Here is a 17,143-nt window from a genome sequence, read left to right on the forward strand (position 1 = left end):
TCATGAATGGGAGCCAGGGAATCTCGGTTTGTGCGATACTGCCTCCGGTGCACTGTTCTGGTAGCAATTGGCACCTGTTGTTCTTCAATCCGAAGCAATCCCAAAACCAAAAGATTTCTCTGAAAGGCCAGGCAGGGTAGAGAGCTGTCTGATTTTCTCTGTGTTCACTGTGGCCACACCAAAAGCCCATCGATAACCCTTTGGGTCCTTGAAGTACCCCCTCTTGAGGTAATCTATACCAAGAATGCAAGGGGCCTCTGGGCCAGTCACAATGGGATGTTTCTCCCACTTGCTCCCTGTTAGACTCACATCAGCTTCTAATACAGACAGCTCCTGGCAGCCTCCCGTCACTCCAGAAATCCAAATGGATTCAGCACCTTTGTGCCTAGATGGCATCAGCGTGCATTGTGCCCCCGTGTCTACCAATGCCTTATATTTCTGTGGCTTTGATGTGCCAGGCCATCGAATCCACACAGTCCAATATACTCTGTCATCCCTTTCCTTCTCCTGGCCAAAGGCAGGGACCCTCTACTCTTGGTCTTCATCAGAATATTCAATGTCTGATCCAGGTGGTACGTGGCCAGAGGTCCCCTCATCAGGATCAAGGGGTGTAACCTCAGTTCTTTTCCTCCTGGAAGATCGTTTGATTGCTCTCCTGGCTTTCTACAGCAGATACCTTTGCTGCCTTCTTAGATGATCCCTTTTTAACCGCCGTCTTCCCTCTTAGTTCACGAACACGAGTTTCCAGTTTATAAGTGGGTTCACCATCCCACTTCCTCATGTCCTCTCCCTGGTCAAGCAAGAAGAACCAGAGTACTCCACATGGCATGCTCCTGGGTCTCCCCTTCCCTCCAACTGGGGCAGAAGGAGACTGGTTTCTTGGGGTACACCTAATAGGTGAGGCACTGGTTCATGGGAATGAGTTGGTGCAGAGGTTATCTTCAAAATTCTGGAGCCAGGCTGACACTACCTCCACAAGCTGTGTGTCCTCATCTAGATAGTACATCAATGCTAGGTTGCTGGAGTACAATGCTGGAGCACCTTGGATCACTTTCCTCCACATGGCCCGCGTGCATGGGACATCCTCTGGGTCTGTGGAGACACTTTGATCATCTAAGTCACCATAGATAACTTCCAGCACCGCTAGTTCTCTTAGGTACTGGATGCCTTCATCTGCAGTGTTCCATTTCCCTGGAGAGCTCATAAGGTCCTCCTTGCATGGGTACCTTGCCCTCACACTTAACAAGAGTCGTCTCCAGAGGCTACATATGCCTGTCTCCTTTGCAATCCCTTTTTCAATACCTCTGTTTCTGGCAATGGGACCCAGTTGTTGGGCCTCTTTCCCTTCTAGCAGTTGACTATCAGCCCCATTGTCCCAGCACCGGAGCAGCCAAGCAGCAATCCGCTCTCCTGGCTGGCGGCTGTAATCCTTGCGCAAGTCTCTCAGCTCTGCCGAGGTTAAGGACCGAGTAGTTTCTGCTTCTTGTTTGATCTCGCTCACTGCCTCTGATCTGCCAGTTGATGGACCAGCCTCTTGATCATAATCTTCCTCATCCCTTATCAGTTGATGAGAGGGACCTGTTGACCTCCTTGTCCACTGTTTCTTTTTCACTACTGGGGCAACCTCTTTGGCTGTCATTTGGGTCCCCATCTCAACCATGATATCCTCAGGTAATGTTTGAGTACCTGCCTCAGCCACAGTTTTCTTAGAGCACTGAACTGTGGCTCGGTAAGCACAGGCCAGGCCCCAGTAGAGTGCAAGAAGTTGTTGGTTCTCATTGGGATAGGCAAGGCACCCTTGTATCAGATGGTGAGTCAGCTTAGTGGGATTGCTCAGCTCTTCTGGGGTAAAGTCCCAGGCTATGGGAGGTGATAACCGTCCTAGGAATCTGCCCAAATCCTTCCACACTCCCTGCCACCCAGGGACTGACCACCTCAGGGCACGTTTCAATATATCCCCACCCAAGGGCTGTTTCCTGTCATACCATGATGGAACCAAACTCCACAAAACCCGTAACATGCCAGTGACGTTGATTAGCAGTACTAGAGAGCTCACGTAAGGATGGATCAAAATCTTGGAGGCCTGCCTAATAAAATTCTCTATATTCATTTCAGGCGGGGAGAAAGAAATGATAACCTCTCCAGCATAGCTCCTGCAGAACAGTAGCCCTGCAAGTAGGAGAAACAAACACATAGCCATTATCTGCCTTGGCATGTTCCCAAACAACCGAAATGTTTCCAAAACAAAGCAAATATTATCAAGAAGCCACGTGACCAGCACAGAAGCTTGTATCTTCAGCAGGCTTATAGAAAAACTGCAGAGTTTAGAGCTATATTATGTATATATGTATTTTCTTTTTCCTTCTTCTCGGGTTTCGGCACCAAAATAGACTGTGGTGGTTTCGCCCTGGCCTGGAGGCCAGATGCCCACCAAAGCCGCTCTATCACTCCCCCTCTTAAATGGACAGGGGGAGAGGGGAGGAAGAAGAAAAAAAAAATTGACCAAAGCTAATAATAAGATAGAAGCGAATTTAATAACAATAATAGTCAAAAGCAATAGACCGCGCGGAAGCAAGAGAGAGATGTTAGTCTCTACTTCCCATCAGCAGGACAATGGTCGGTCTCAGGAAGTAGGGCTCTCTAAGCTTGATAGTTGCTTGGGAGGATAGACGCCATGGACCAATCCCCCCACTTCCTTCTTTTACTTCATTCTTATATCTGAGCTGACGTCATATGGCATGGAATACTTCTTTGGCCAGTCCAGGTAAGCCAGCTCAGCCATGTGCCCTCCCAAGATCCTGCCCATCCCTCAATGTACTCTTGGGGCAGGGAAACATTGAAAAGACATAGCCGGGGTACTTATTCAACAGTAGCCAAAACATTGCTATGTCATCAACTGCTGCTGCAAAACACAGCACTGGAGAATTAACTCCAGCTTGGCCAAACCCAATACACATGTGGGAACTGCCAGTTCCTGTGCCTTTAGGAGCTCCTGTTTGAAGTAGGTCCAACCATCCTGGACCTTTTTCTTCTGAAGGGCTGTTACCCAGGGAACTTTCCGAATAAGTTGCCTGAACAACCTGAAGTTTGCCCTCCGGAAGTCCAAAGTGAGGGTTCTGTTACTGCTCCTCCCTATTTCCCTGCATATTGAAAACTCCACTATCTCATGGTTGCTGCACCCTAGACAGCCTCCAACCATCACATCTCCCACCAGCCCTTCTGTATTTGGGAACAGCAGATCAAGCAGAGCCTTACCCCTGGTAGGTTCACCTAAGAGCTGCATCAGGAAGTTGTCATCCATGCACTCTAGGAACCTTCTGGACTGTCTCCTCTCTGCTGAATTAAGTTCCCAGCAGATGTCTGGTAGGTTAAAGTCCCCCACAAGGACAAGGTCTGATGATCTTGAGACAGCTTCCAGCTGCTTATAGAATATCTCATCGGCCTCCTCGTCCTGGTTGGGTGGTCTATAACAGACTCCAACCAGGATGTCAGTTTTGTGCGGCCTCCCTCTGATTTTGACCCACAAGCATTCAACCCTTTCTTCTGCAACCTCAAGTTCTGAGGCATCAAAGGATTCCCTAATATACAGGGCCACCCCTCCTCCTCTTCTTCCTTGCCTGTCTCTCCTAAAGAACTTATAAACCCCCAATACGGTACTCCAATTGTGAGAATCGTCCCACCATGTTTCTGTGATGGCAACTACATCATAGTTCTCCTGGTGAACCAAGAGTTCCAGTTCATCTTGTTTGTTGCCCATACTGCGTGCATTGGTGTACATGCACTTCAGCTGGGCTGCTGATTTCACCAGTTTATGTGGTGCTCCCTCCTCTCCAGGGAGACTGGTTTCCACACCCACCCCCTTCAGACCTAGTTTAAAGCCCTCCCAATGCGTCCTGCCAACCCCAGTGCCAGCACCCTCTTACCCTTTCTAGATAAATTCAACCCAACTTGGTCCAGCAGGTCGGGTGCAGTAAGAGTTGCCCCGTGATCAGAGAAGCCAAAAGTCCGCTGCTGGCACCATGTCCTAAGCCAACTGTTGATGGTGTGGGTTTTCCTGTTCCTCTCAGTGTACACCACAGCTGCTGAGGGAACTGAGCAGAACACCACTTGAGCTCCTGCCCGGTCGATCGATTTCCCAAGGGCCTTAAATTCCTTTTTAATCTTCCTGGTGCTGCTCTTTTCAATTTCTTCACTTCCAGCCTGGATTACCAGCAATGGGTAATAGTCAGAGGGCTGGATTAGTTTAGGTAACCTTTGGGTGATGTCCCTCACCCAGGCCCCAGGTAGGCAGCAGACCTCCCTATGGGATGGGTCGGGACGACATATGGGTCCCTCTGTTCCCCTCAAGAGAGAGTCTCCAGTAACTATAGCCTTTCTCTTTTTCTTTGTAGCACTGGTCCTTAAGGTTAGGGGGGGCTGCTTCGTCTTTGGCATCTCCTTGATTGGTTCCTCTACAATACTCTCATCCACATTGCCCTCAGCCTGCAGAGTCTCATAGTTATTGCTCAAGGGCAGCGGGGGAGGGGAAGAGGGTCGGGGTGTATTCCCTTTGCTTCCCCTGACAGGGACCTGTATCCATCCTCCACTGCTCCCCTCAACTGGAGGGGGTTTCAAAGCCTGTTCCCACATATCCAACTCCCTTTCACATTCTCGTATGGTCCTGAGCCTTGCTACCTCTGCTTTCACCTCAGCCACTTCATCCTTCAGCTCAGCTACTAAATTTAAGAGACGATTCACTTGGTCACACCTGACACAGGTGTCTCCTTCACCCTCCACACCAAGTGCCAGGCTCAAACACTCACTGCAGCTAGAAGCCTGAACACCAGCATGCTTGTAGAGAGACTCAGTCTGGGAACCTACTGCATGTTTAACACCCTTTGTCTGAGTTGTTACCATGGTAGGTACCTGCTGGCAAGAGATCTTGTTGTTGTTTTTTGCTTTTTTAGTGTAAGTATGTTCCTCAATATATGAAAATCTCTGGATGTAGATCTGTTTAAAAAATTATCAATTACATAATATTGGATGAGTTTATCTACTCATGAAGAAAGATAAGGAAGGGACGTCATCTGTTTTTAAGGGGTGTAACATTCCCATCTGGTAGTTACTATTTTTCACTGTTCAGGCACTTGCTCATTCTTCAAAAAGTTTTCCAGCCTTGTGTACACATTAGTGCATATGTGTATGACAGTGTTGTAACAAGTGGACCTGAGACTGTTAATTTTTATGAGAACTACAGGCTGAATTTGAAATAGAAGGGAATTACGAATTAGGGGAGGTTTTGATACTCATTTTAATGCATAGATGTGTGTAGAGGTCTGTGTGCAAAACTGAAATTGGTAGTGGTTTAGTAATTGATCGTGTTGTGGTTCTCATTACTCTGAGTAGCGGTGATGACACTAGGTTTTGCCTTCTTAAATAGGCTGAATTTGGCTAATAACATGGAGAGAGAATGTCAGTCTTGAATTTTGCAATATGGTGATCAACTTATATTGGAACTGTTTGCCACGGGGCAACTCTTACTGCACCCGACCTGCTGGACCAAGTTGGGTTGAATTTATCTAGAAAGGGTAAGAGGGTGCTGGCACTGGGGTTGGCAGGACGCATTGGGAGGGCTTTAAACTAGGTCTGAAGGGGGTGGGTGTGGAAACCAGTCTCCCTGGAGAGGAGGGAGCACCACATAAACTGGTGAAATCAGCAGCCCAGCTGAAGTGCATGTACACCAATGCACGCAGTATGGGCAACAAACAAGATGAACTGGAACTCTTGGTTCACCAGGAGAACTATGATGTAGTTGCCATCACAGAAACATGGTGGGATGATTCTCACAATTGGAGTACCGCATTGGGGGTTTATAAGTTCTTTAGGAGAGACAGGCAAGGGAGAAGAGGAGGAGGGGTGGCCCTGTATATTAGGGAATCCTTTGATGCCTCAGAACTTGAGGTTGCAGAAGAAAGGGTTGAATGCTTGTGGGTCAAAATCAGAGGGAGGCCGCACAAAGCTGACAGAGGAGACAGTCCAGAAGGTTCCTAGAGTGCATGGATGACAACTTCCTGATGCAGCTCTTAGGTGAACCTACCAGGGGTAAGGCTCTGCTTGATCTGCTGTTCCCAAATAGAGAAGGGCTGGTGGGAGATGTGATGGTTGGAGGCTGTCTAGGGTGCAGCAACCATGAGATAGTGGAGTTTTCAGTATGCAGGGAAATAGGGAGGAGCAGTAACAGAACCCTCACTTTGGACTTCCGGAGGGCAAACTTCAGGTTGTTCAGGCAACTTACTCGGAAAGTTCCCTGGGTAACAGCCCTTAAGAAGAAAGGGGTCCAGGATGGTTGGACCTACTTCAAACAGGAGCTCCTAAAGGCACAGGAACTGGCAGTTCCCACATGCCATAAGACGAGCCGGCGGGGAAGACGACCGGCCTGGATGAGCAAGCAGCTCCTGAAGGATTTAAGGGAAAAAAAGAGGGTTTATCGCCTTTGGAAAGGGGGGGAGGCAACTAGTGATATGTTTAAGGATGTTGCTAGATCATGTAGAAGAAAAATTAGAGAGGCAAAAGCACAGTTAGAAATTAAACTGTCCGCTTCCATGAAGGACAACAAAAAGCATTTTTATAAATATATTAATGCTAAAAAGAGGGGCAAGAGGAGCCTCCACTCATAGTTGGACGTGGAGGGTAACATTGTAACTAAGGATGAGGAGAAGGCTGAGATTCTAAATACCTTCTTTGCCTCCATTTTCAACAGTAAGGCAGGAGGACTTCAGGATAACTGGCCTCCTGAACTGGTCGATGGGGTCAAGGAGCAGTGTTGTATTCCTGAAATCCATGTGGAATTAGTTCGAGACTTGTTGAGTCACTTGGATATTCACAAGTCCATGGGACCTGATGGGATTCATCCTAGGGTGCTGAAAGAGCTGGCAGATGAGCTGGCCAAGCCTCTCTCCATCATTTTCCACCAGTCCTGGCTCACTGGAGAGGTCCCAGAAGACTGGAAACTGGCCAATGTGACACCCATCCACAAGAAGGGACGAACAGAAGAACCTGGGAACTACAGGCCTGTCAGCCTGACCTCAGTGCCAGGGAAAATCATGGAGCAGATTGTCTTGGGGTCAATCACTGCGCACCTGAAGGATAGCCAAGGAATCAGGCCCAGCCAACATGGATTTAGGAAGGGCAGGTCCTGCCTCACCAACCTGATCTCCTTCTATGACCAGGTGACCTGCCTGGTGGATGTGGGGCAGGCTGTGGATGTAGTCTCCCTGGACTTCAGCAAGGCCTTTGACACTGTCCCCCACAGCAAACTCCTGGCCAAGCTGTCAGCCTGTGGCTTGGACAGCAGCACTCTGTGCTGGGTTAGGAACTGGCTGGAGGGCCGAGCCCAGAGAGTGGTGGTGAATGGTGCCCCATCCAGCTGGCAGCCAGTCACTAGTGGTGTGCCCCAGGGATCAGTGCTGGGCCCCATCCTGTTCAATATCTTTATTGATGATCTGGATGAGGGGATTGAGTCCATCATCAGTAAATTTGCAGATGACACCAAGCTGGGAGCAGGTGTTGATCTGTTAGAAGGTAGAAGGGCTCTGCAGAGGGACCTTGACAGGCTGGACAGATGGGCAGAGTCCAGCAGGATGGCATTCAACAAGTCCAAGTGCTGGGTGCTTCACTTTGGCCACAACAACCCCATGCAGAGCTACAGGCTGGGGCCAGGGTGGCTGGAGAGCAGCCAGACAGAAAGGGACCTGGGGGTACTGGTTGACAGGCGCCTGAACATGAGCCAGCAGTCTGCCCAGGTGGCCAAGAGAGCCAATGGCATCCTGGCCTGCATCAGGCATAGTGTGGCCAGCAGGAGCAGGGAGGTCATTGTACCCCTGTACACAGCACTGGTTAGGCCACACCTTGAGTACTGTGTCCAGTTCTGGGCCCCTCAGTTTAGGAAAGATGTTGAATTGCTGGAGCATGTCCAGAGAAGGGCAAGGAGGCTGGTGAGAGGCCTTGAGCACAAGCCCTATGAGGAGAGGCTGAGGGAGCTGGGACTGTTTAGCCTGGAGAAGAGGAAGCTCAGGGGTGACCTCATTGCTGTCTACAACTACCTAAAGGGAGGTTGTAGCCAGGAGGGGGTTGGTCTCTTCTCCCAGGCAACCAGCACCAGAACAAGAGGACACAGTCTCAAGCTGTGCCAGGGGAGGTTTAGGCTGGAGGTGAGGAGAAAGTTCTTCACAGAGAGAGTGGTTGTCCATTGGAATGTGCTGCCCAGGGAGGTGGTGGAGTCACCATCCCTGAAGGTGTTCAGGAGGGGATTGGACGTGGCACTTGGTGCCATGGTTTAGATAGTCATGAGGTTTAGGGTGACATGTTGGACTCCATGATCTTTGAGGTCTCTTCCAGCCTTCTTGATTCTTGATTCTTGATTCTTGACTCTTGATTCTATCTTCTGTGTGAATTCTGGTAACTTAAGACTCTTGCTTGTAAAAAGAAAGGCGATCAGTTCTGTAAGCTTTGAATTCCCTGATTGCTAGCAGTAAGCAGTAGTCCACTTATTTGGAACCTTGGGAGGATACTTGTTTTTCTTGAGTGTCTGTTTCTTAATTTGCCTGAAAGCCAGGATGTTTGCAGTATTACAGTGTGGCTCTGCATAAACAGTGTCATAACAGGGTTACAATACTTACTTGTCTTGGAAAATAAGTACTGCTAACTATGTATGGTGATAAATCCAGATATGGAAGGTGGTAGACTCCTGTGATAAATTCTGTAAGGAGAGAGGCTGAGACAGGCACTTGTCTTATGCCTTGTAATGTATCATTACATTGTAATTACCTTGTACCAAATTAGAATGCTTTTTAATAAGACTTATTTTTTATTGGATTGGTGTTATTATTGTGGGACAGATAATCATGGATGGATAACCTTATTACAAACCTACACCTAAATTAAGGAAGTGGAACAGACTAAGCCCATTTAATGTCAGCTACTGCTGAAAGTGGTGATCCTGCTTGCTGTTTTGTGCTTCACTGGAACTCGTGTTGTTCAGAAAGTCAGTTCAGTAATGTCACTCATTGGATGGCTTGATGGGTTTGGTTTTTTGTGTTTATTTTAGTATAGTGTTACTTTTCAACTGTGCTAACTACTTAAACAATGAGATCACTGTGTGACAGACATAGAAATGGGAGTGGGGAATACCAAGAAACAAGTCTGATCTTGTGGGACATAACTGGCCATATGGCAGCTGCATCACTGTGTTACAATACTTTCACATTAGTAAACAAAAAATTCCCAATAATAGACACTGATAAAAGGTCTTCGAAAACTGAAGAAGAATGATAACATTTCTTGGAAAAATGAAGAATGTTCCAAGCCTGCAGCCTTTGCCAATTTGTTTTCATAAGAACATGGAAATAAAAATGTGGTAATGGTTTTTCAGTCTGTAAAAGTCTGCGATCTGTTCTCAGGGCACTTACTGTTTTATAAGCCACTTGAGCTGCACTCTTCTAGTTTGTGACATTGACAGAATTGCTGAAGTGAATTAGAACTCTTCAGTCCAAAGTATTTGTCCTTTCTGTTGTTTGTTTTACTTGGTATTATCATTGCATCTGGGTATAAGTAGAGAAATCCTACATTAATAACTAACCCCCCCCAAAACTCAGAAAGCAGTCTTAATAATCCTTTAAATATTTGGTTTGCTGCCTTACCATATTATGAAAGAGGTCACATCTGTTTAGGGAGAGAATTTCGAAAACACATGTATTACAGTTACGTTTGATGCCTTTAGTAGTACTATGCTTGACCCCATGTGATACGTCTGAATGATAGCAAGTACTCATTGCTTTGTTCTGTAAGTAACATACAAACATCCAGAAACTGACAGAGCTATAAGGATCTTCATCTTTCTAGTAGGCTTTTAGAAGGATGGGCAAACTAATTTGCAACATTAAGGATCATTTAAGCTTTTTCTGCTGAAGACAGATTGCCATGTGTGTGCGTGTGTGTAATGATTGCCAGTAGTTTGTACTATTTTTTTCAAATGCCCATAATGTCACATAGAAATTCTGCTTTTTGTTTTGTTTTGTTTCTGTTATTAGAGGTATTCTGCTAACTGAAAAGGAGACAGAAAATAGATGTCCACGCCTACAGACCCTGGCGCCATGCCTCATCCTGGTCCATCCCCTGGACCAGGACCTTCGCCTGGACCGATTCTAGGACCTAGCCCAGGACCAGGGCCATCTCCTGGCTCAGTTCACAGCATGATGGGGCCAAGTCCTGGTCCACCCAGTGTCCCGCATCCGATGCCAGCAATGGGACCTACTGATTATCCACAGGAAGGCATGCATCCAATGCATAAGGTAATAGTTTATTACAAGTGAATCTTTTCTTCCTGGAGGTATCTCCAATGATTGAAAAATATACTTACACGAGATTTAGACCTGCATAACTACTATTGCACATCATGTATCGCCCACGAAACTGCATCTACATTCCTACTTCTGTCTTTTAGTAACATAGATGGTGTATATATCAGATGAAACACAGTTTCCTTGTTCTTAATAGTCTGCTTTGAACTATTGAACTACTAGTCATTAGTTTGCAAATCTTTGTTTTTGAAGTGTACTTTCAATAAAGCAGATGTTACTAAGGGAAAAAATAATTATTTACAGTATTGAAACCTTATCACAGACCATTCTAACCATGTAGAGGTTTATTTGTTTGTTTGCTTTTCTTCTTTCTTGTCTGTTTGAACATGTCTTGTGTTTGCATGCATTTCATTTGTTTAAATACTATTTTTAACTCTTAAAGGGCTTATGCTTGCAAAGCTGTTTTCTGTGTTTATGAAAAAAATGGTTTCTCAGTTATTTTATCAATGCTCCATCTTTTGAAGGATTTAAAAACTACATAGTATAGAACATATGAAGAACTGGGCCTCAGTGGATGTTGTCATACACTTGTGTGTTTATACATCATTAATACCTTTTGCTTTGAGGAAATAGTTGCTTCTGTCGAGTTTAATTTTTGGAAGAGTCTTTGTATTGCCATTTTTATTTGGTTGTGTACCAAAGATTTAGAGTTTAGAATAATTTCAATTTCACTAATGTTCTGTTCTTATTTTACAGAGCCAAAACTCTGAAAACAAAACATTTGGTAACTCTTACTCATTCCAGTTGGAATTGAAAAAAAAAATCACAATAAAACTTTAAACATATTTTAATTTTCCTCATTAATTGGCGATTTCTTCATGTTGCCGTTTTCACATGCAGATCAATTTCATTCATTAAAACAGTTAAAACTGTGTCCAGTCAGTAGGGGCATGAGACTACAGTCTTTTCATGCAGAACTTTAAAATTTTGAACAGCACAGACAGCTGAAGTGCAGCAGGACACAGTCCAGCTGTTCATTTGTGCTGAACTGTTGTAATTTTTCAGTATTCCATTACATTCAGTAACTCAAATGTCTGCATTTGAATCTTGAAGCATGTAATTTAGCTGTTAGCCAGAATAGACATTTGCAATTGACATTTCCTTGTTTGTACAGTCAGTTAGAGCCCGAGGTTCCCTACTCCAGTAAGTGCCCCAAACTTCATAGACAGCCAGGGTTTTTCCATATTTAAATTCTTTTGTTTCTCTCTGTTTTCAAGAGATTTCACAGAAGAAGAGGGCAGCACCAGGGATTTTCCATCAGAATGGTTGAATCCTCCATATGTTGTATTTTTAGCTAATATATTAACTAATATTTCACCTTTTATGTTCTTCATGTATTTAATGCTGTGTTAGCATTAGAAACGTATCAACAAATCATTATCCCACAAAGTTGTTTCAGAGACCTTAGAAGCATTTCAGAAGTTCTGCAAGCAAGAGTAGAAATTCTTGTATTGAGATGGCACTGAAATGTTTTGGAAAATGCACTGTGAATGTGAAGAGAATGGATAGCTAATTCAAAGATGATCAGTCAGTATAATTATAGTAAAATTAATTTCCCTTTTGCTGAACCTTGATTTTGATAATGGAGCAAAGGCTGTAATTTCACAAGTTTTTGCTTTAGTATCAGCAGCCTTGCTGTCTGCTAGGTTGCGATTTCGCAAGTTCCTTCATTCCTTCTTGTGTGTGTAACTGTACTAGAGAATGAGTCTATTGAACCAATCCAGGTGAAAAGAAAAATCTTGATTAGTTTTTCAATTTAGATCCATTTTCTGGCCTGTTCTTTATGCAGCCCCAGAAATAGTATGTTGTGACAACTGAAGCATTTCTGCTTAAGAAATGGTCTGAAAGGATGCCTCTAGACTGTTTTACATACACTACTTCAGTATCGTTCCATGTAATTAAAAAACTGGTCAGCCAGTGTTAAGTAGTTTTTGACTTTCAAGTCATGATGTGGCAGAAAAACTTTTTTTTTTCTTCTAATGAAATACAGTAAAATGAGAGATTACACATCCTGTGTATGGAGTGGGATGTAGCTCTTCTAAAATTAATAAACTAAGCAGTGAAACATCTTCATTTTGTGTTAGATGTTTGACTGGCTTACAAAGAATATTTAATGCATAAAAATTAAAAAAAGGAACAATAAACTGATTGATAAAAGTCGATATTAATAAATGTTGAATCCTAAAGTATGTTTAATAATAACAGTTAATATGAAAATTAAAGACTGTATATTCATCTAGTAAACAAACTCCTTCCACAGGAAAATTTAGTGTTGATTGAACTGTTGAACTGAATAATGCAGTTTTGGACAGACAAAATGTTAGTGATTTTTCTTGCTAATTTCTTAAGTAATCTTAAGACTGTTCATCAAATCACCAGGGAAATACTTAGAGTTCCAAATTTTACTGAAGCGTATCTTGGATGCAAGACAGCTACATATAAGGAGAAATACTTAAAAGTCCATCAGAGGGGATTGCTAAATGAACAAACTGTAGCAGCCTCAGAGAGTCTCATGAGGTGAAAATACTTGGAAGCTGGGAAGATATAAAAGGAAAGCATCATTACATGGCTGTCCTGATCTTACTCAGCATCCACATAGAAGCTCCTCTGGAAACAGAACATAGAGTTAGATGGCTTTTATCTGAATTAATTCAGCGTTGTGTATGATCTTGCAGACAATTAGGCCACATACTTTTAACTGCTTACCTCTTAGTTACGACAACAGTGTATCTATTTCCTGACTTTCATTTGAGGGATTGGAAGAGTACAGCAAGCTCTTGGTTTATTTTCTCTTCTATTTAATTGTAACCCTATGCATAATCACTTCTGTGAATTTGTGATTGAGTGTACTGTAAACCATCACCAGCTGTGGAAAAGTTTTTATGAATTCATAGGCAGTATCACTGGTTTTGGTAAGTGGGAGAACTGAGTGACAGCAAGAGATATTTTCCAACAAAAATGGTAATTTTTACTAAATACATGATTTCTTTCCTCAGATGTTCCATTAAAATAGAAGGCAAATGGTTTCTCATTTCAGATATTGGTGGCTAACAGATCTGTGCACCTTAGATGTTCTGACAAAAAGTTCTGTCATGGTCACAGAATTGTAGAATGTTACGGATTGGAAGGGACCACTGGAGATCATCAAGTCCAACCCCCCTGTCAAAGCAGGATCACCTGGGGCAGGTCACACAGGAGTTCATCCAAAAGGGTCTCGGAAGTTTCTAGAGAAGGAGACTCCTCATCCTCTCTGGGCAGGCTGTTCAAATACTCTGTAAATTACTCTGTAAATTCTTTTTCATGTTTAGGTGGAACTTCCCATGTTCTAGTTTGTATCCATTGCCTCTTGTCCTATCATAGGATGCCACTGAAAAGAGACTAGCACCTATTTTTTGACCCCCTTTCAGATGCTTACAAACATTAATAAAATCTCCTCTCAATCTTCTTTTTCCAGGCTAAAGAGCCCCAGATCTCTCAGCCTTTCTTCCTAAGAGAGGTGATCCAGGCCTTTAATCATCCTCGTAGCCCTCCACTGGACACTGTCTAGTATATCCCTGTCCCTCTTGAACTAGGGAGCCCAGTACTCCAGGGCAAAGTAGAGGGGGGAGGAGAACCACCCTCGACCTGCTGGGCATAGTCTTCTGAATGTACCCCAGGATACCATTGCCCTTCTTGGCCACAAGGGCACATTGCTGTCCCATGGATAACTTTGTTGTCCACCTGGACTCCAAGGTCCTCCTCTGTGGAGCTGCTTTCCGTCAGGTGAACACCCAACCTGTACTGGAGCATAGGATTATTCTTGCCCAGGTGTAGGACTCTAAGCTTCTCCTCATTGAATTTCATTACGTTTGTCTCTGCTCAACTCTCCAGCCGGTCCAGATCTCACTAAATGGCAGCACAGCCTTCTAGTGTGTCAGCCAACCCACCCAGTTTTGTATCATCAGCACCCTTGCCCAGGGTATACTTTATGCCTTCATCCAGGTCATTGATAAAGATGTTGAATAAGACTAGACCCAGTACTGAGCCATAGGAAGCACCACTAGTTACAGATCTTCGTCTGGACTCTGCACCGTTTGTCACAACCTCCTGAGCTCTGTTGTTTAGCCACTTCATGATCCATCCTAACACTTTTTTTTTTTTTTTAGCAGGCATGTTCCTGGCTTTGCTTTTGCTGTACGTGTTTATATTAGTGAAAAAATAAAGCATTAGTGTCACCCTTGAAAAATTAGTAGAAGACTCATGTAAAATGGCACTTTAGTGATTTATAAGATAGGACAGAATTGCTGGCCAAGTCCCTGCTGTAAGGACAACCACAGTCAGTTGAGTGGTCAATCAGTGATGCGTTCAGTTAATGCTGTGCAGTTACATGACAGCACATTGCTATTTGGCCTGTATTTTTACTTGGTATAGAGCATTTTTTATTGAAATCTAGTTTGGTATTTCAGAGTAAAGGCAGTGTGAACAAAATGTTCCTTATGCATTAGGCATTAGCTAAAATCTGTACGTGCCAAGTCTGTCGATGTGGGCTTGCATATAGGTGAAGCTCATCCCTTGTTAGGTATTCTGGGACCACTCAATATATCTGACCTGTTCTATGATGGTTGTTACTTACAGGACCAATGAAAATAAGAGTTGAGTATGTCTGACCTTCCTTTTTCTATTCTGTCTTAATAAAGTAAGAAAAGAAGAAAAGTACTGCAATGTGGCAGTAGTGCTTTGTTGATGGTATAGGTTACGCTTCTCATGCCAATAATGTAATTGTGGAAAATACCTTGAAGAATTTATACAGGAGCGAGGAATTGAGAAAAACTGCATTGTGTGTAAGATCCTTTCTGTAATTTTTAGCCTGTTACACAAACTTCAGGTTGTCACCCAACTCTGTAACTACATTGTAATTCAAAGAAGTTATGAAAAATAACTCATTTCCACTTTTTGTTGTTCTTTACTGAATGGTCTACCGTATTTTGTAGGGGTTTTCCAGTAGAAGTGCTTTTAGGTGAAAAGTGTTCTTGGAAGTATAAGAACTCTGCATAATTTAACAGTACTGTGGTTGCTAAAATAATTTAGTCTTTGAAGAAGTTTATGGCATCTTCATCTTTTGTAGCTTTGCTAGTAAAAAACTTAGTAATGAGTTCCACCTTTCCTAATCTCTTTATAATTAATTTAACTTTCAGGATTTTCACAGCATAATTTCTGCGAACATACAGAAGCAGACCTCTTTCTTGCCATATTTAGGGTCTCTTCCATTAGACTTTAAGCATTTCATTTTGCTCCAGGTTTTATGTTTGTTGTTGGTGGTGGTTTGGTTTTTTTTTTTTAATAGTTACTTTCCAAAAGTAAGTTCAGTTCTTTCCATAGAAGCATTCCTTTCAGTTGATATTTTCTTGTTTGGTCGTGTCTTTACCTTTATGTTCTTTCTGATAAAAAAAAAAAAGAAATCTAATTTTGAAAGGCCGCATGTCTTTTCACTGTTGCTTGTTGTTAATGTTCATTCTTTCCCCATGTTTTATATGCCGGTATTTCTGAAGTCTTGGGTGTGCATGCTGCATCCCATCTTGGTCCTGTGGGAGCTGTCTGCATTCACAGAGGTTTCGTAGTTGCCACTATGCAGTGACACTGCAGTCACACCACAGAGGTGTCCCTCTGTTCTGGAAATCAGATATGATTTCCTGCACAGTTTCCTTCTCGTCTTGGTGGCCCTGAAATTTTAGTCCTTTACATACAACCATTATGAAATAGGAGTGGATCTGGCTTCACAGGTGTTCCAGTTTCTGTGATATTAAGCTCCTGTGAGCAGAATGTGAGCTAAGCATTATCTTCTGCATTGTTGATCTTTTAAGTAGGAGCAAAGGGAGAGTAAGAGATCTTCACATGCAACAAATTGCTCTAAAAGAAGAAATACAACAGTGACTGTTTTTCGTCTGTGGCTTGGTATAGCTTCTTAGACTGTTAACTGCCTGTATTTTTCCCTTGGAGTAAGTTTCTTAACTCTCTTTTTAAAAATAATTCTCTATAAATAGTTGTGCATTTAGATGAAACAGTCTACAATGTCTCCATTTTTGCAAGACAGTATTTAGGGTGCAGGCATTCCTGTGTCACAGAGTGGGGCAGAGCTTTCTATTTCTGTAGATGAGTAAGTGATACCAGCCTGTTCCTTACTAATACAAAGCCTTGCAGAGCTCTGAGTTAGTAATGAAAGAGCATAATCTCTTCCATAGTTAGGGACCTAATGTAACTTTTGCTTTCAAGTAAAACTTTTTAGTTTTCTTAAGATATCTTCCCTATGATGTTACTTTTCCCTTATTTTCACATCCAAAGTCCTTCAGTTTCTGTTGGAAGCCTTTTCCAGTGCCTTGCATGCCTTCAGCATGTTTTTCTGACCCAGGCTGTCTTCTCTTCATTCTCTGAAGAAGGCACTTCGTCCTGTTTTGCATTTCAAGTACCCTGGGAGCTGTTTTTTGATGAGTGAATGAGGTGACAAGAACTGTAGGGAGCACAAGTATTTTAGTAGAACTATGCCTTCCCTTCCTTGTCTGCTTATCCCTCTTTTTGCCTGTAAAGATGAGGTTACCTTCTGCGGTGTCAGCTTTGTTTTTGAAGAGAAACAGTGTTTGGACATTCCAATAGAGTAGTGACTGAAAGGGCAAAGTTTGGTCTAAAAATAACTAGGTAAGCCACAGGCTGTACTTTCGTAAGTTGGCGTGTGTTACGGAACTTCGTAATATGAAACCAGTATAGTTTGTGTG

At 43.4% G+C, this 17,143-nt stretch overlaps 1 protein-coding gene across 1 annotated transcript in view; it reads left to right on the forward strand.

The window, feature by feature from the left end:
- Nucleotides 1-17,143, forward strand: part of SMARCA2 (SWI/SNF related, matrix associated, actin dependent regulator of chromatin, subfamily a, member 2) — a 126,341-nt gene that overhangs the window by 12,550 nt on the left and 96,648 nt on the right. Inside the window, exon 2 of the mRNA XM_054397865.1 lies at nucleotides 10,068-10,328. Within this exon, the coding sequence (XP_054253840.1) occupies nucleotides 10,104-10,328 (225 nt within the window). The 5' untranslated portion in view covers nucleotides 10,068-10,103. The remainder of the gene's footprint in view (nucleotides 1-10,067; nucleotides 10,329-17,143) is intronic.

Source organism: Indicator indicator, chromosome Z, assembly GCF_027791375.1.
Source record: "Indicator indicator isolate 239-I01 chromosome Z, UM_Iind_1.1, whole genome shotgun sequence".
Taxonomy (NCBI): Eukaryota; Metazoa; Chordata; class Aves; order Piciformes; family Indicatoridae; genus Indicator; species Indicator indicator.